This window comes from Dermochelys coriacea, chromosome 25 (assembly GCF_009764565.3).
Source record: "Dermochelys coriacea isolate rDerCor1 chromosome 25, rDerCor1.pri.v4, whole genome shotgun sequence".
Classification (NCBI taxonomy): domain Eukaryota; kingdom Metazoa; phylum Chordata; order Testudines; family Dermochelyidae; genus Dermochelys; species Dermochelys coriacea.
This window is the reverse complement of record NC_050092.1, coordinates 5,909,959-5,929,585: the sequence shown is the minus strand read 5'-3', so window position 1 is coordinate 5,929,585 and position 19,627 is coordinate 5,909,959. Positions and strand designations below refer to the sequence as shown.

The 19,627-nt window shown below is 40.1% G+C and overlaps 2 protein-coding genes across 18 annotated transcripts in view; one reads left to right on the top strand and one right to left on the bottom strand.

The window, feature by feature from the left end:
- DOT1L (DOT1 like histone lysine methyltransferase) overlaps nucleotides 1-19,627 on the bottom strand; it is a 123,831-nt gene that overhangs the window by 23,155 nt on the left and 81,049 nt on the right. For 8 of the 16 annotated variants that reach the window (XM_038384309.2, XM_038384299.2, XM_043502755.1 and 5 more), the window contains 9 exons: nucleotides 17,409-17,488; nucleotides 13,569-13,637; nucleotides 11,564-11,670; nucleotides 10,464-10,505; nucleotides 8,752-8,835; nucleotides 7,735-7,969; nucleotides 7,136-7,249; nucleotides 5,002-5,093; nucleotides 1,118-1,219 (listed from right to left, as the gene is read on the bottom strand). In XM_038384309.2, the coding sequence (XP_038240237.1) occupies nucleotides 1,118-1,219; nucleotides 5,002-5,093; nucleotides 7,136-7,249; nucleotides 7,735-7,969; nucleotides 8,752-8,835; nucleotides 10,464-10,505; nucleotides 11,564-11,670; nucleotides 13,569-13,637; nucleotides 17,409-17,488 (925 nt within the window). The remainder of the gene's footprint in view (nucleotides 1-1,117; nucleotides 1,220-5,001; nucleotides 5,094-7,135; nucleotides 7,250-7,734; nucleotides 7,970-8,751; nucleotides 8,836-10,463; nucleotides 10,506-11,563; nucleotides 11,671-13,568; nucleotides 13,638-17,408; nucleotides 17,489-19,627) is intronic. The other 8 variants (XM_043502758.1, XM_043502754.1, XM_043502753.1 and 5 more) reach the window with 3 other exon arrangements.
- PLEKHJ1 (pleckstrin homology domain containing J1) overlaps nucleotides 1-19,627 on the top strand; it is a 92,982-nt gene that overhangs the window by 41,412 nt on the left and 31,943 nt on the right. The window contains exons 6-7 of one of the 2 annotated variants that reach the window (XM_043502762.1): nucleotides 11,299-11,361; nucleotides 12,725-13,836. In XM_043502762.1, coding sequence (XP_043358697.1) covers nucleotides 11,299-11,361; nucleotides 12,725-12,736 — 75 coding nt within the window. In that variant the 3' untranslated portion in view covers nucleotides 12,737-13,836. Of the gene's footprint in view, nucleotides 1-11,298; nucleotides 11,362-12,724; nucleotides 13,837-19,627 lie in introns of those variants that run through there. The other variant, XM_043502761.1, reaches the window with a different exon arrangement.

Below are 19,627 nucleotides of genomic sequence, written 5' to 3'. Positions count from 1 at the left end.
TGACCTATCTGCATTTGTCAAGGTGGTGTGGTACCTGCCAGTTTGTCCCACTGTACCCTCTCCCATGCTTTTTAGAGCCACTATAGGCAAATAGGAAGCTACTGTGCCTCAGTTTCCCCATCTGTGAAATGGAAACAATGCTGAGCTCTTTTGCAAGACACAGAGCACTACCGATGAAAAGCGGTGGGTAAATACGGCTAGCTGTTCTATTATTACTGTGCCATGCAACGTTATTGGTAGTACCAGAGTAGCACAAAGACTCTCCAAATGAGGTCAAGGCCTGACAGTACTAGACTACCCTAAAGAGTTCACAGGCCAAGCAGATAAGACTGACAGCAGGTGGAAGAAATGTTGTCCCAGAGATCATATGACTTGCCCTAGGTCTCTCACAGTCTGACCGAACGAGGAACTGAACCCAGATCTCTTGCAGTCCAGGGGCTTAATCACAGCACCAATTCAATGAAGCTTTGAGGTCTCTGCTGAGCAGCGCAGCAAGGAATAGGTTGTGCATAAGAGGTTTGGGTGCAGTTGCTGATTAATCCCACCACTGTCAATCACTTTGTCAATCTTTACGATGCAGGTGAATGAAATCACTGCTTCTGAGGTGGCAAGATATTTTTATTTGATCCTTTTGTTCAATTTCCAAGCATGTTCTGTTCTCCCCCTTCATAAGATGAAGTGGCTGGAGCAGGGTCAATCCACAAATAAAATGGTGTAGTGACATAACGGCAACATTAAGCCCGTGAATCACCCAGGTGCAGGCGTGCACTTTCTGGAGAAAGATTAGGCAGACTTGGCAAGTCTACTCAACTAGGGAAAATGAATGTACTTTCTGTGTGCTCCTTGGTTACTTAATGGAAAATCAGCCCTGAGGACTGTCACTAACACCTCTTCTGGGATCAAGATATGGTGGTGGGACTGGTAAGCTACAACTTAAGCATCAGTGATGGACTGGACAAGAGAAGGAAATACATTCCATTGTGCAGCCACCTGCAGGAAAGAGCCAAGATGTCAAAGCCAGAGTAACACGTCAAGAAGGTTGGATTATTAATTTCCAGCAAGAATATTTATCTGCAAACGTTCATTTTTAGTCCATTTCCTCCAGGCCAAACCATACCTCATCAAGTTTTTGTTGGAAGAGCCGTTTAATTTCCTCTTTCTGTGCCTGGCAGTGGGTGAATAACTGTTGTGCTGTCCCCAGCAACTGAGCATTCTTTTCCTGGAAAAGTAAAAAAAAACAGCAAAGTTTATGTCAGACTCCCATTGTATTGTGCGTGGGAAGTTCCATCTCAACAATTGGCATTTCAAAGATACAGATGCTTACACAGGCAAGAATTAGGAACCCTATCATAAGGTGATGATATCCGATGAAGTGAGCTGTAGTTCACGAAAGCTTATGCTCAAATATATTTGTTAATATATCTCTAAGATGCCACAAATACTCCTTTTCTTTTTGCGGATACAGACTAACATGGCTGCTATTCTGAAACCTATCATAAGAGTGAGATCTAAGACTGTGGCATGGTCTTCCAAGATAAACAGAGAAAGTCCCATCACCTGAAATATTAAAAATTGTACTGGACAGTTAAGAATGATCCTGCACTAGAAGAGAAGAGGAAATAGACTTCTTCATAGACCTTTTCCATCTCCAACTTCTGCAGTTCTGTATTTCCTAGAGTTTAACATTGTGGATGAAACCATATTTTAAAACAAAGTCACAGATATTTATTTATAGGCTTTTCTGTAGTATTCATCAGGATAATCTCTCAGCAACTCAAGTGCCAACCACATTTTATACATGAGAAACTGAAGCACAAAGAGATTAAGTGACTCATCAAGGACACACTAAGTCTGTGGTTGAGCTGGGAATAGAACACAGATCCCCAAAATTCTCAAAGAATATTCTTCTTCAAAGAACTTCAGTAAACGAAAGTATGTCAGGGAAAAATCAGAAATATGTTAAGTCACGTCCGAGAGGAGCCTCTCTCAAAATTCCTTATACTACCTGCTCTCCCTTAGATTTCTAGGGCAATTCATGCGCAGAACATTCACCAGACCACCACAAGCACTCCTTACATTTTTGCTTCTCTGTCCCAGTCTCCCACACTCCCTATACCTGCAAAGGACAGGAGTAGAACTGGGAAAAGGTTAAAATTTCTATGAAAAACAATAGTGTGTGGAGGAGAAAAGAAACCAGAAATTTGTGATTCTTCCCCATTTATCTCCCAACTCTAGAGGGGATTTCTGCAGAAGCAAAGTATTCACTGCTAAGGGCTGGATGGAAAAAAGAAGGGGTCTTGCACTCAAGAGCTATCCATCTGGATAAGGAGCAGTATTCTAGACATGGGGGAAATGCAGGAGTATTACATTCAACAACAATCAACCCCCCCCTTGTCACCTCCTCCAAGGATTTTGGGAAGGGAAAAAGCACAATCACCATGGCACTAAACCCATTGCTTAGGTGAGGCTGTGAAATCATTTGTGCTATGAACACCCAGCATTTCATTAAGTGTTACAGCCAGTACAGTAGCCGATAGCTCCATCTAAGGGTACATTAGTATACCAGCACTTCAGAAGCTTTATTAAAAACGTTTAGGTTTTCATAATAAGACACATAGTCAGAGGCAGTACTTTAACCAGTACATACCACAGAACAAATTATTTAGCCAGAGCAGTTTGGGATTCAGGTTTCACAATTCTTAACTAGTGATTCTCTCAGTGCCCAATACTACACTCCATGAAGAAATTTTGACTTACAAATAAAGTGTCACATTTTAGTTTCCTCCAGGGAGTAAAAGGTGTCAAATACCATCACTTTCCCTCTTCCATACAGTCTGAAATCACAACTCCAGCATACAGCACAATAGGCCATGCAAGAGGACAGAATTAACATTATGCTGCTCATTTTCCTGACACCAAGCATGTGAACAGAAGGATTTTTTGTCCTCTGTTTCTTAGGGGACCACAAGCCGAAGTGGTAGGGGACTGTCAAACATCACTGATAATGCCTCAAAGCACTTCTTGCACAGTGAATGCAGCAAGCAGCAGTTGACTATTCTCAGCAAAGGGATAACACCAGCCTTCCCATATGGAGAACAGTACAAATTCTATAAAGTCTGTGAAACAGTCTGGTGACTTTATGCTATTACCCTGGATTGTGCATCACATCATAGGAATAAGAAAAGGAGTACTTGTGGCACCTTGGAGACTAACAAATTTATTTGAGCATAAGCTTTTGTGAGCTACAGCTCATTTCATCGGATGCATTTAGTGGAAGTGAGCTGTATCTCACGAAAGCTTATGCTCAAATAAATCTGTTAGTCTCTAAGGTGCCACAAGTACTCCTTTTCTTTTTGCAAATACAGACTAACACAGCTGCTACTCTGAAACCTATCATAGGAATAATCCAGCAGCATTCTTCTCCGAGATTGCCAGAGGCTTAGAAATGGAAGACCCAAGGTGTTGAGGCTTAGAATGTTACTGTGTAGGTAGAGTTGTGTGGAGGAACCATTATTCTGGCTCCGTTACTCGTAATCCCTATTTATAAGGGCATTAATTAATTCCCTAACTGGGGCAAAACCAAGAAGGAAAAGATATTTGGATAGTGAACTTGTACTCCCTCTGCTGGACAGATAGCTCTGCTGCGGCAGAGCACTGAAAGTAGAGCTGCGAGACTTTTGTCGTCAGCAGGTATTTATGAATTTTACCCCAAAATGCATTTTTTTCAAGCACGGAAACAATTTGCAAATTCGGCAAACAGTTTTAGCCAAAAAACTTGAAAAGTTTCAGGAATGTCAATTGGACTCAAACATTGTTTGAATCAACCCAAGCAAAAAAGTTTCCGTTTTTCATTTTGTTGAGGGAAAAAATGGGGAAAAAATCAGTTTTGGTTCAAAACAAACGAGTGTTTTTTTTGGTTCAGCTACTGTACCAAATACTTATTTGCTCAGCTGAACTGGAAGCTCATGCATAATAAATTTTACAACTATAACGCTTTTCATTAGGCTCTCAAGCACCTTACAAACATCGCTCTAGGTTTTATAACATGCCCCAACACCTATTCAGGGACTTATGGATATTTTATCCAACCTGCTGTGTGACTGTTGGCTATTCCTTTACTTTTGTTTTAGTTCTTCCATTTATTATAAGGTGAACAAACCAACTTCTTGATGTTAAATTAGTTTGAGGGTTCTAGCCTAGGGTTCATTGCAATTCCTGGTTTCCACACATACTACTGTAAAAGGCATTTTGACTCAGAGACTAGCTTTCAATGGACACTTTATTCCAGAAAACCAGAATAAGGGCTATTTTATCTTCTCTAGCACAATTTTATTGTCCCATATGACCCATCTGTGATCTCAGAATAGCACTTACTGAGCCACAATTACCTGACTGAGATTGTAACCAGTTTGGAAAAGACCATCTCATATAACTTTTGGTCACCTCCTCTTCTGAAGCTCATCAAGGAAAGAGCGGCCATTGAAATGACAGTGCTTTAAAGTGTGGCACTACTTTCTCTTAGAAGTTCAAATTCCTGCTGTCTGTCTGCTATTATTTAGTGTTGGGAAACTCTCATTTTCATCTGTACAGGTGATCCCATACTCAGGCAAATAGTTCAACCATATTTAACAGAGTTTAATGAAAAGGAATTTAACAATGAATTAAATCTGGACAATCCTGTGAAAAAAGGGAACGTTATCCCCATTAAACAGGGACAGAGAGGCAAAGAAACTTCATCAAGGTCACACAGTAAATTGGTGGCACGGCTGAGAATAGAACACGGGACTCTCAATCCTGTGCCTTAAGCAAAAAGCACAGTCTCTCTTAAGCAGGGCCCTTTAACTCGGTCAGGGGCTACAGTGGAATTATGTAAATACTGATCCAGAATTCTGGGTCTGTGGCATTTTCTCAAATATCTGTGGAAGGGGATGTGGAGGCTGTATATCTATAGCTAGAAATGGTCAGGAGACCAATTTAAAAAAAAAAAAAAAAGACACTCACCTTTTCCTGCTCCAGTAACTGTTGCAGGTTTGCTTTGTACTGAGGAGTTTTCATGTACGCCATGAACTGCATGTATTGGATCTTAAAAGAGTCTGTAACACAAATGCGTGGAGGACAGAAGGGGAGAAAAAATTTAAAAACTTGTATTTTGGACCATGGTTTCTCCCTACTGGCAGGGGTTAACATGTACACAGAGGCTGTAGAGCTCACTCTGGTGAATGCTGAAAACTCCTAGTTACAATGCAAGCTGACCTCAATTATTTTAAATACAATTGTTTTGCACCATCTTTTGCTCTAGGAATGGTTATTCCAGTAATGTGCTTTCCTTTGCAGGAAAAATAATGTTTTAAGAAAACTAACCTGGAACTTTCTCCAATAGCATATTATTTAGACTCTTAGCTGGTCTGTGCATCATGCATTAACCACATAGATTAGCTCCCTCATTATAACATTTTTAAGAGCACATTTTCAGGAAGCAGACAGGAAGCTGACCAACCCTAATGATGTGCGTGTTGAAAAAGGAGTTTCTTAATGGACTTTAATGCAAGCAGGAGCAATAAAACAGGCAACCCATTATAATCATGAGAGAAATGCACTCACAGTGCTCCAACATCCTTCCAGTCTCACAGCCTGGGGTCATTCTACTCCTTCCTCCTTCACAGCTAAACAGCTGCGAAACTCTACTTGTTCTTTATAATACCCCAAAATTCTCCCCCTTCTTCTCCATCCTCACTCCCAAAACCTTGGTCCATGCTCTTGATTAATTGTAATCTCCCTAATCACAATGCACCCCTCAAGTCTATCCGTCAAGCCACAGCTAAAGTCATCTTTCTCACTGATTCCCTCCCACCATGACAGTACGTTCTTGATCTCTTCACTGCCTTCAATTTCTTCCTAATCTTCAAGATACTGTGTCTTATACAGAACTCACCCCTTGTTGCTTGCTTCCTATAACTTTGCCATTTTAACTCATCTTACTGCTCTCCAGGTCTCCCCCTAGAAAGAACTCCACATCTTTTCTTCATACCATCTTTTATATCTAGAACAGACTCCCTGACAGTATAGCCTCACTGTCCTCCAAAACCCTCAGAACATCTGATTTTATTTTTCTACTTTGCTTTCTGGTTATGGGAAAACAGAATTCTGCCCCCCATGTTCCTTATTCATTAAATTAAAGCACCGTCTTATTTTAAAATAATGCAGAGTTGTTTCTGGACCAGCAGTGTCTGTCTGGGAAAGTAGTAAGGCTTCCTGATGATCCCAGGCTCCTTTTCATGCCACACGAGCGCTGAAACCCAGTCAAATGCAGTACATGTAGACCAAGGCTTCAACTTAAGCAACATGCAAAAGAACGGACACGCTGGCAATTGTGAAAGCTGGAAGAGAACTGGCAGGTCCTCCCTTCCCTCCTGCAGTGTTATGTATGCAAGACAAAGACTTACTGTAGGAACAACCTCTCCTTAGTTATCAGAGGTTTAGCATCTTCAGTGTAAAGGTTTTTGTAACAAGCAACATAGTTGCCAACATGGTCCAAATTTTAAAAATGACATTTTATTGTATTTTGTATTGACTTGTATTTTAGTGCTAGTGAAATGCCCCATTTAAAAAGTCAATGGAGACTAAATTTCATTTGATACAGCATGCATCTACCACCTTTGCCCAGGCCCCAATGGACCTCATCATTATTCTGAAGGGACTATCCCTAAGAGCAAAATGGTCTCGCCATGGCACATTCAGTCCTCTGCTGGAATTGCCAACAAAGGGGATATTAGGCCATTGGTTGCATAGGAAAAAAAGTAAGACCCTACCCCACCCCACCCACCACCCACACCCCAACCCCAACCCCAACCCGTTTCACAAAGGCCAAACAGCAGCCAGACTACTGATTTTAGGGGACCTCAGGTGAAATGCTCCATATCCCATTACCAATCCAGTTCCAGCTGCCAATATTTTGCACTTCACTGTTTTGTATTAAAATATACCTTTCTTCCCCCAAAATTAAAGCTTTAGTGTTTCAGTTTCCCTTGAATCTTTATATCACAGCAATGATATAAACCACCATCCAGATAGTAAACTGTGATCAACCCATTATTTACTCCTTTCATTCTCTATGCATCAGGAGGGGAACTCTTACCTAGCAGCTTCTGTAGTGCAGGTGGGGTAGGAGTCACCAACAGTTGGTTAGATGAATGCCGTTGCACTTTAGGAGGTAGTTGGTAATATGGACTATGAGGTGACTTGTATGCATCTGGAGGCGAAAGTAATGCAGACCACATTTTAAATAATGAAACATAGCAAATGAGGAAGATGCCCTTTGCCATTGGGGAATATGTTTTTTTACAGCACAGGACCCAATAATTTGGCTAAGTCCCTCTCATGCAACAGATCAGCTTTCAAAATACACTCAGGATTTGTGCCCAACACATCAGTGAAGGCAAACTCAGCCAACCCCTCTGTTCTGCTGCCCCCCATTCTGGAGAAGTCTGGATTAACATTAACAGCCTGCTGAGCGTCAATCATCCCAGCTGGAAAGCAGGTGATACAATGACACAATGCAATAGGCAACAGGGAGAGGAGGTATGCGAAACTGACAAGAAAGATTTAGAAGTCTGTGGGTCTCTGAATAAAGAGCTCTGAGCATCCACTCTTAAGAGTAAAAACTTTCCTGGACACTAATTGAGACTCATATGGAAGAGGCTCTTCCGCTGACAACCGCTGAGTTTCTCAGCTTACCCTGAGGAGAGGATGAGGGTGTCTGAGACACAGTTTGAGCATGCAGAAGCTCTAGTGCAGTTTGGTTCTTCTTGGTCTTGCGCTCTGTATTTGCAGTGTTCATTTTCTTGGGACGCCCTCGCTTCCGCCCTGCCATTTTCCTTCCTTTCTTACTCAGCTTTTTCTTGCGTGCTTTGGAGGGAGATGTCTTTTTAACTGCATTTGTCCCAACTTTTTCTTCTTCAGCACCAGAATCCTAAAGAAATGTTGAAGAGAAAAAGCTTTCTAATATTTAGCAATTTACATTTGCAGAATATCAGTTAATCTTTACCACACCCTTTTGAAATAAGCAAGTATCAACCCCATTTTATAGGAAGGACACGGAGGTACGCAAAGATTAAGTAATTTGCCTAAAGCTACAAAGTGTTAGTGGTCAGATTTGCGATTGGAATTGTCCCTGGTACCCAGGTATGCTACGCTCAATACACTACGCTGCCTCTCCTCTGGATCTATCCATTGCAGGATTTCTCAAACTGATCCATACAAAACTTGCTGCTCACAGGGAGCCTTATTACAAGCTACTAAACTGCACTGAAATAAAAGCTGAAGTCACATTCAAAACTTTCCTCCTATTATTTATCCATGTGAGCAATTGCTCCTTTTATAACAGGGAGGTAGCTTGTGCATTTATGGCTGGGAAAGCGTGTGGTCCACATACCAAACTATTACCATGTGCTACGGCCCTTGCAAATGTTTAGGAACCCCTACTCAAGAGTAAGAGCGTGTCAACACGGTAAAAGAGACCAGAAACTCTACTCTGGAATAAACTATTCCAGAAGAGCTCACAAACAACACTGATTATTCTGAAATAAAGTGATTTTTATTGCTAACAGTATATCCATGCAGGAAGCTCTTCTGGAATAGATTTTCAGGTCAAACTCCCTATGTAGGCAAGCTTTTATTGTTGGTACAGACTGCAAGCTCACGCCATAATAAAGAGAGAACATGGTTTTTGTGTAAATATTCAAGAGAGTTGACCTTGTTTTCTCGCACCTTCGTTGGAGTAGTTGTGTTGCTCTTGTTTTCTCTTTGCTGACGACGTCTAGCTGCCTCTTGTTCCTCCTAAAGGCAATTTAAACAATGGCATTAAAAACATCCAAAAATAAGCCCAAAAGATAGTTGCTATATTCTCCCTTTTGAAGTACAGACTCCAATCTTGCCAAGCTAGTTCCTCTGGGATAGGCAAGAACATCATAAGGACTAGTCAGAGTGATTAAGGAATGACAGAACATCTTTTCTTAGTAAGCAGGAAGACACTGACTTACCCTGTCCCAGACCATAGCAAGTGGGAAAAGGAAGGCAACATAAATTAGCTTTAAGAATATCAGGGTTGGAACTACACTATATTCCATGGCAGTCTCCTAAACAGCATCTATGCAGATAAGCAACCACAAGGTAGGGAGGGAGAGCCACACGTTTTCCACCCTAATGAGTAGGTCTTCGTACTTTTTTAAAAAGCCTGTTAAAACATCAAGAACCTTATCTATAAGCACCATTTCATGTATCGTTGCATCACTGCAGCATCTTTAAGGGCCTTGCCATATAAAATCATGAATCAACTCTTTGAAAGAGAGCCTAATTAAATCCTAACAAAATCTGTAGATAAGACAATCCAGATGAAAAGCAGCTGAAAAAGCATGAGTCCTGCCTAGTCACTAAGGACATGAAACTCCACAGAGCTCCACAAACACACTTCCTTGTACTCTCCAGATGAGCTTTAATGTGTTGATAATTCTACCAACTATAATATCTTTAGGAACTAAGTAAAAGTAAGTCAGAGGATTATGGCAAACTCCAGCTCTCTCATAGTAATTCAATATCTTCATTGTTAGCAGCCAGGCAACTGCCAAAAAATAGTTTGTGTGATTAGTTCACAAATATTTGAAGACAAAATTTGATGGGTTTTCTCCATGCTTAGTGTCAAAATCTCACTCTCTCAAATTTGAAATCAACAGTCCAAAACCCACAAACCTAACAGCTACCATTAACCCCAACCTCAAATGCCATTAAAGGTCAGGTTTGGAGGACAATGACTGAGCCCTAAAGCTTGACATTAAGAGGCTCCACAAATGCAAGATGTTTCCTAGATTGGTACAGAAAAGTCTAGCCCCATAAGCCATTTGTAATTTACATCTAAGCCATCATCTTTCACCACTATTTAATATGTCCCATTCAGTGAGACACGTCTCAAAAACCTTCATGAAGTTTTGAATTCCATGCACTGCAGTAAAGCACAGTGATCAATGACATAGGTTCCATTTCCAAGTGAATGGTAGGTCCAAAAGTAATAGCTGAGAGGGCCTTTCTTCAAAAACTCACTAACTGACAAGGCTCAGCACTGAGACAGGAGAATTAAGCTATCATTACATTCTTAAAATCTGGCCTGTTAATGTCATTAACATTTAATAATCCTTTAAATACAATACAAGTGGAAAACTGCAAGGACTCTAGGCTTCCCCGATACATTTTTAAGAATTATTATTTTATTTGGATGTGCTGTCAAAGCACTACTGCAGTCACGAGTTACTTCATTCCAACATGATTAATTGTCTGCAGATATTGTTTCTTGATGAGTTTGAAACATATTTCCCCATCTGCTTCTGATGTCTTTATAAAGCTAATGCTTAAAATGATCATACTGGATGTTTCATTACTCTGAATACATTATAAAAAATTTAAAAACAACTTACCCTGAGTTTTGGATTTTTGAGACTAGAAAAATAGTTTTCAAGCTGAAAAGGGAAAGATAAAGGTAGTCATTATACATATCAGAATACACTGATGCGTAAAATGCTGCTTTCTAACAAGAGTACAAAATTGCAGATGTTCTGACAATTTTCCCCTTTGATAAGCTACATCAAGAAGGTATTTCCATTTCATTCTTTCTGGAAAAAAGCAAATATGTGGTGTAGTGGGACACAGTCCAAGCCTCAACATGGTTTATCATCTTCAGTGCAGCACATCCTTATTACAAAGCTTTGTGTTCTATATCTCTAGTCACCAGAAGGTTATTTTCAATAGGAGGCAACTCTATTCTAGTACTGAACTAAAATAAAACATGCATCTCCATTCTAACATACACATCTACAACACAGGCAAACTAGAGCAGATTTATAAAACAAGGTTGTACAAGCAGGTTACAAAAATTCAGATCATGAAGGTGAAGTGTTTCTCCACAAAATAAGAGTTACATTTCTATGGGCTTCGTTTATGAAGCAAAAAAAAATAAAGGTGAATGCACAGGCGCATTTAAGATGCCTAAGCTAATACTAGAGCAACTCAAAGTTTAATTCAGATTGAGAATTATTATAAAGTATCCTGATGCCTTAGTAGGAGATGCTTCACACATTTATTATACAGCACACTTTTGATTTTTTAAAAATTTCCTCTCTGGAGTCCTTACTCAGAATGAAATAGCTATTATGTAGGAAAAACACCAGCAGAGTCAATGAATTATAATGCTAGAGGAATTTACATTTCTTCATATGTAAGTGTATTTTGACTCATTTATTTACACACAGACAGACAACCACAGAGCTCCACAGAATTGCATCCTTTGAGAAGCCTGCTGCAGTGAAGGAATCAAAGGTGAAGTGGAATTTGAGTATGTGTATGCATGCTAAGAGACTATGCTGTGTGAATAAATTGTCCCCTGCTCCCAAGAGCCATAATGCATGTCCCTAAATGCAAAAGGAAGATAGGGAAGAACACTAAGAATTCCAGAGTACGAGACTAACACGGTGCTTCCAAGGGAAAAATGAAAGATTCACTGGCCTATGTTTATACTCACTATGGTGCGATCAATAGTATGCAGGTAGTAAGAAACTGGTTTCCCGGTCCATGAAACCGACCCTTTCAGTGGTGATAACTCCACAACTCTCATTATAGTGCCAATATCTGAAGGGAAAAAGGCCAGTTAGGAAATCAAGGTGAGCCCCATTTCCCACTCTCACTTATCAAAAGTAAAAGTGGCCCAGCAGTTTCAGAACTTTGTTTTAACATAGCAATGGTAGCCTTAGCATACAGAACGCCTTCTACCTAGCCCAGCCAGTCCATGCAGGAACTCTGAGCAGCTCCACGGTGGACTTAACCCCTGTACCCCCAACATTTCAAAGTGATCTACATGGAATACACACACAGAGCCCTAATGCCAAGTGAGTAAATCCTTTCCTAAAGAGGATATATTCAGTCATATTATATGGTGCTAATTAACTGCTCAAATAGACCTGGAAACACTGTGGTCTAATTTATATATTTTAGGTAATTCTGTATTTTTTCCACATATCACTATGAGTTTAGGTAAAAATCTGTGATATGCAAAATGCATATTTAGGGTATACATGACAAAGCCTTGGCTGGGATGATTTAGTTGGTGTTGGTCCTGCTTTGAGCAGGGAATTGGACTAGATGACCTCCTGAGGTCTCTTCCAACCCTAATATTCTATGATTGTATAGTTTTTATTCTTCTTGCTGATACTCAACCATTCTGGAGTAAAAGGAGCTACTGTGGGCTTTCAATCTAACAGTGAGCCCAGCTATACTTCCAAAATAACTTGTTCAATGAACCCACTGACAATATCGCTATGACAGTATGGACAGGGCCTTAATTTTGTTGGAAAGGGGTCACATATCCAAGCTAAAGCTTTGACTGTAACCAAGGCCTTAAGCCTAGCTACAGAATACTACTGGATCCTATCTACATAACAAATTGTAACCACCAAATGTCTGAGTGAATAGCATGACTGTGTAGGAGAGATTACAGATGCTTATTTCTGCTGAAAGACGCTGATCCACCAGAGTCTGAATGTATAGGAACATTATACGCAGACAAATATGAGGTTTAGGATACAGCCAGTATGATCACTAGTTTAACCAAACTTTTAAAAAGTTTTTGATCTGTCCCAAAATCTCCGCTCTCACCATAGCCCATTTAATGATATTCCCCCTCCAGAAGAGGAATTAAGAACGTCCCAAAGAAGTTGGATTACAAAGAGCTTTAAAATAAGGTAACATTATTGTCACCAATGCAGTTTTATTAACTGAGCATTTAACCAGACAGATTTTAAAAGCAAAGCAATAACAGGAGGCAGAGTGTGCCAGCTGTGTCACATCAGGGCAAAAACTGGTGAATAAAAATGTTTATGGGAAATCTGGTGAGATGAACGCATGAAGGACCACAGAGCAAGAGAATGCACTTTCCTGTTATGTCAGGGAAATGCAGATTTTGGTGCCATGAGCTCTAAGTAGACAGCATTTCCCTAAAAGTTAAAAAAAAAAAAAAAAAAAATTAAAAGCCATTAAGATTGGAATGAGGCCCAGGACTAGAACACTGCAGGCATATTTATTTGATATTGTATTTCCCATGTAAATTAGTAATTGGATGAGCTTAGGTCCTGTAATTGAATTTCCACACTTTCTCTCTGTACCCAATATTTGAAAGTCATTTCCTCTGAGGCCTTCTTATCTGAATTCCTATAGCAGTTTGTTTTTAGGGAAAGTAAATTCCTTTGCTGAGAGTTTGTGAGAGGGAGCCATTTTGGTCAGCATGAGACAGGTTGGATAGGATTAAGTGCTGATGACAAACTTTAGCTTTTAATATGCAAAGTCTCATCAATACTTAGAGAGCTGTGACATGTCTCTCTCTCTGATATTTGGAAGGCACCTGTCAACTTGGTGTTTAACTTTAACATACAATAGTAGCTTTCTACTGAGTTTTTGCCCTTTTGAAAAAAAAAAAAGTCATATATTGAACACCATATAGGTCACATTTAAGCAAAGAGAAAAGCCAATCTTACCACTCAAGTTTCGACTGTTTATTCTAAAGTTTAGAGGTGCAAAAGGCTTTGAGGACACGATTCTGCCACCTGGGAAAAAAAGATGCAAGTGATCCAGTTACCACTACTCTTTGACAAAAACCCTTTGGAGAAAGTAGGGGCTATATATTGCTTCATATTTAGTGCCAGAATAGCAACCATGAACAGTTGCACTAACACCACTGAGTCACTTTAAAAAAAAAAAAAAAAAAAAAAAAAGCTTGGGGTTTTTGTTTTTGGTAAAGATATACAAATAATAAGCTCTGACAACATCCAGGCTATTCAAATAATAGTAATAATAGTACCACTAGGTAGCTCTTAGATAGGGCTTTTCATGTACACATCTCAAAACATTCTAAAAAGTATAATTATCCCCATTTTACCATTGGGGAAATATAGGCACTCACACTGTGACCCAGGAACTTCTTACTGGCAAGGGGCAAGCAGGGGGTGCAGAGGGGTTAAAGGAATCTCCTGAGTGTGATATTTATATTCTAGCTTACCAAAAGAGTGTCGTCTGAGGTCTCACATAAAAGCTGATGTCACACTGATCAGCAACATCATTGTAAAACCCAAGAATGCATATTATGCAAGACGTCACGTATATACACTGAAAATTATGTTCTTAAATTCTGTGTCTAGGGGCTAGTCATCACCTGAAAAACAGGTTATCCAATTGGGTGTTTAAATGCAAATTAAGTATTGTATAGTTCTCAGTGGGTCTCCACCCAACAGTCTGAACTGAATGCTAATGAAGGATTGTGAGAACACAGAGAGAGAGAGAGAGAGAGAGAGAGAGAGAGTGTGTGTGTGTGTGTGTGTGTGTAACTGGGGGAAAAAAAAATGTGGAGGACTGGGGTGTTAACGCACCAAAGGTTTGCTCTGGAATATTCAGGGGATAAAGATGACACCCTGGCACTCTTCACTGAGTAAGTAAATGGGCAACAAGTTTGCTTTGCGAAAAAGGGGTCTTCATCAGGTTTGGATAAAAATGAAGAGAACAGCGGGGGGATGAGGGGAAGAAGAAGGGCGCAAAGGGTGTGATAGACTTCTTTAGACAGGAGGTTAACAGTTTAGTCTGTAGAAAACATGTTATGATTTTGTTTTAAATGTAACCATTTGTTTCCAATGTTCTTACTATCACTTGAATCTCTGATCTTTGGGGGGAAAAAACATTCTGGTTTTCACTATAAATGTATCTAAATGCTGTGGTGTGAAGCAAAGCAGTGATCCTGAGCTGAATCTTACAACCCGTTTGGGAACAGTAAGCTTGGTAATTCAGTGAGCGCTCAGTGGAGAAGGGGCTGGACACTACAGGGAACCCTCACAGGGTTCAGGGGTTCCCATCACTAGCTTGTATAGAGGAAGTGACAGTGTGCAAGGCAGCGCTTGTGTTGCCAGAGGCTGGTGGTTTCAAAGAGTTGATCCACAGCAGGCAAAGGCAAGACTGCTTCACAGTAAGGGCAGGTGGTGGTGAGGTGCCTCACAACCCAGGATACCAACAGGGAGCGTCACAGAGATGAAGTGCCTTGCTGCAGGTCCTAGGAACGTAGGCCCGCAAAGGATCTCCTGGGTTACTGAGTCCAGTCCCCAGCCACCATAGTTAGAGCTGGGAAGAGAACCCAAGTCGCCTGGATTCCCAGTCCAGTACCCTATCTACTGGTGCATGACGCCTCCATGTCTCATGCCTCTATTAAATTAAATACAAATTAAAGCCCAACTCTGAAGTAAAGCTAGAGAATCAAACACACTGCAACTCTTCTGACTTTGGTTGGTTTGTGTCACAACTATAATGTTGTGGAATTTACTTATTTTATTTATGCCTAGGCTTGGCCTCAGAGGGAATAATCCTGCGTAAGTATCACTTCCACAACTACTTAGAACTGTGATAGCCCACTCTATACATTTGCCTTACAATAGCAGTTAAACAACTATTTTTGTAATATTTGTCACAACCAAGTTAAACTGCCACGTGTCTGAAGGACTGAAGGGCAGGAACAAACTACCAAACTAAAAGTACCCCAGCCAAGTTAAAGACCATCATGACATTGTTAGACATTTCTCACTGCTAGCTTTTACGGCCCAACTTCTCAGGAGGAAAAAAACCCAGGGTATTTAACGGTAACACTTTCCATGTTCAAATATTACCTAATTAATACTCCACATCCATGTGACATAGGTAAGTATAACGATCCCCATTTTAAACAAGAGAAAAAGATGGACTGAGTGACTGCTGTGGCACAGTAAAACTGAACTCTAGAGATTCTGGCTTCCAGAGCCATGCCTAATCCATGAGACCACATGGCCTCTCAATAAACTACAATTCACCTAATGAATGTAGTACTAGTTGAACATGCTGAATTGATCTTGTGGTGTGTCTATACTAAAAATAAAACAAAAACAAAAACCCATATACCCCGGCTCAGTGAGTCTCTCAGCCTGCGTCAACTGACTGGGGCTTATTCTACGGAGCTAAAAATAATCAAGTAGCCATTTGACCTCAGGCTGGAGCCTGGGCTCCGAGACCTAGTGAACGGCATGGGTGTCGGAGCCCAGGACTCCAGCCAAAGCGGGAATGGCTACACTGCACTACATTACCTATTTTTAGCCCTGTAGCACAAGCCCCAGTCAGTTGACCCAGACTCAGATTTGCTGCCACAGGTCTCTTTTTGAAATGTAAACACACCCTTGGAGACCGAAACCTTATCACTGCCACAAGATATACAGCAAGAGCAGAGGCAATGCAAATTGCCTCAGTCATCAGTGTCCTTAAGGCCTGACATGAAGGGCCACCTGTAGGAAAAGAAGGCAGTCCAGTCTCCAAGTCCATTTAGACCTTGGTCTATTTACTCAGACAAGAGGTAGAATCTCCAATTAGTCGCCATTGTGGTGGCTGTCCACATGTCCATACCTGTTCACAAGGAACAGAATGGAACCCACCAACCTGGCTTCAGATGACTGTAAATAGGTCATCACCACAAACAGAGTATCTGAACCCTACAGATTGATGCAGAAAGATCAGTTTCCTCATTAATAACCCCCTGAACCATCCAAACCCAAGCATACCACCATTGGTATAGTGCGTAATAACCAGAAGAAAAAGTGACTAAACAAAACAAAATGAGACAAATCATTCTGGACAGTGAAATTGAGTAAAGTGTGAAAAGCAAGCTAGGATTAAAAGATTAATGGTTTAGAACTTTCAGTGTTAATCAAGGGAAGTGGTTTCTCAATTTTTTTCTAATCTGTGGGTAAATTCGTGGGACAAAGATCTATCACCACAATCCCTCATGGTTTGGTTCTCAGTGCATTTTTCTATAGAGCACAACAAAGGGCTCTGCAGACTGTAGTTTCAGAAGCAATGATCTAAGGTGTTAGTGCAGGTTAGGAATTTTTAAATATAATCTTAGTGTTATTTTAAGTACAGAACAAAGCTCTTTGAGCTGTAGATGTTGCCAAACTTGCATATAAATAGAGTATTTAAAACTGAAAAACGCATTCAGGATTAAATATTCAAAAAACATTATGAAAGGTGCTGCCATGGAAATGCCCTTCTGTCATAGAAACAGTTTGCATACATAGATGGTAGGAACATTTAAAACAACGCAAGAGACCTTCTGGGATGTCTTATGATTCCAAAAGACTTTTAAACTGGAGGCTGGTTGCTAGAGATAGCACATCAGGAACAGACGGCATGCTGCAGCAGCTAGTAAACCCTGAATCTACTACTGCACAGCAAAGAAAAAAACAACAGCAGAATATTCAGCAGCTCCCACAGTGAACAGGAAACCAACGGAAAAGAGTTTAAGTTCGATGTGTTACCTTCCTTCATGTTTGCAAATCGCTCCTTCAGTTGGTGATCCACCTCAGGACCAAAGGCAAAATTATTCACAAAAATAACACTGCAAGATAATGGTCTAGTTATTAAATAGGAACAGACAAATGGCATCTTTATTTTATACACACTGCTACTTCTATGCAATCAGCTATATTCTATGAATGATGTGCATGGTTCTGAAACAAGAGAATGCTATATATCCTGGGGGCGTATAGCTATTTTACTCGAGAAACCAAAAATTTCTACTTGCAAGCTACACAAAGTAATAAGCTATAAATAGTCAGTATTCACAGTACTTGTTTGCTGAAATGTTGCATGTGAAAAAGTATCATATTAGGACACTTCCATTCATCAGATCAGCAGCTTCTGCACCATGAATTCATAAGTTAAGAACTACACTGGCAAGTTTCACTATCATAATATTAAAAGTATGTTCATCATGCCTCCATAATCTCTGGTGGCCCTTTTACAGCGTATATGAACATAGTTACTGCTAACATGTTCATGACACTTGTTAAATCACACTTAAGGAATGGGTGACAGCCCATCTCGACAGATGGGTGTTGAATCCAATTACACCTTTGGTAATTTGAAGAAGTATTTACAAGTAATAATTTATTTACAAAGTACCCCCCACCCCCACAAATGGTGGTGAAATTCGACAGGTCTTTTCACAAGGTTAACAGTCAGGCATTCAGTTGAGAATTGTGTTCTCTTAGCTCTTTCCCAACAAGCCTTGCTATCCCTAAGGCTGTCTTCGGCTCTATCCTACACTGGAAACATTTATGGTTTTCATGGTTGAGGGATTAAATCTGGCAAGGGGTTCACCACCCCCCAAAACTATTTAAGACTTGAAAAGAGAAATTGAACAAGTTGCAAGACAACATGGCCATGTGAAGATGAAAAGTGTCATGAAGTTTAAAAAAAAAAAAGGAGAGACACCTTCAGCCACAAGCAGTAAGAAACAGGACACATTACAAATGGAGAATACACGTTACACTGGGTGTATTTTTGAAAGTATTTAACTTTGGGTCAGATATGGTGTTTCCAAAAGTCTTCTATTCCCACTGGCTTCCGTGGGAAATAAGGATGCTTGACACCTCTCAGAAGATATTCAGCACTTTGCAGGATCAAGCTCTTCAGGACTTTTTTCAGCCAATGCCATCTATTTTATAAGAATTTATTTCTTTGCAAGTGATACTAACTTAGATTCTTCTTTCCCCTTCTGGTGCCTCCATACAACACACACATTTAAAGGGCACTAGGTTTAAGCAGCATAGCCAAAACTCTTTAAAAACCACAATAAAAAAAAAAAGTATGTGCCAATAAAAAAATATCTTTTTTCTGCCCACCCCTGCTCTTACAAAGATGGGAAACTTGTCTGGCAAGCGAGGCCAGTATGGGCTCCTTTTATCCTGCTTCCCACCCCATGCCAAAAAAAGCCTACTGAGCACAGCCACATGTATTAAAGTCACTAGAGAATTTTAAGGGGAGAAAGGGAAAAGAAATAAAGTCCACTGAAATCTTTTTAAAATGTTCATTCTGATGGAGTATTTACTATGAACATTGGAGACCAAAATAACTTGGCTTTCTCCTTTTTGGTTTACTGCCTTTTCAGTGCAGACTGCTAAACCACAAGTGCAGACAGTATGAATAATAATAAATGCCACACATCTTGCTTAAGCATCAGCGGTTGTGAGAGCACAAATATGAACAAGAATTGTATGCATGCAAGAGTGAACATGCATTTTTAAGAGTTTGAACCTTTGGAACTTCTATTATCTACTTTGTTAGAAGCACAATTTAGATTAGGTAACTGATGCGGTTGGATTGGGGATGGCGTCATAAAACCCTTTAACCAAATAACTAGCTAGGAGTGCTCTTAAAAATCCAAGTGGCTACTATCATCATGAAGGCCATCACCTAGGATGCTCACACTGCTTACAACAGAAAATGAAGGAGGAAATTTCACTATTAGGTAATTGACTTGGGCCAAAATATCAATCAAAACATTCTTTAAAACAGCAGATGTTGATCAATTTGCAGTCACAAAAACTCAAATGACTAAGTCTTGAGGATGAAAAACTAATTTTTTGCTTTAAGAACTTTTGTGGGAAGGAGGAGATGGTTGTGGGCTGGTAGGAAGACAATCAACTGCATGCTATTCAAAGTAGCAAAAAACAGCCATCATTTACTGCCATAG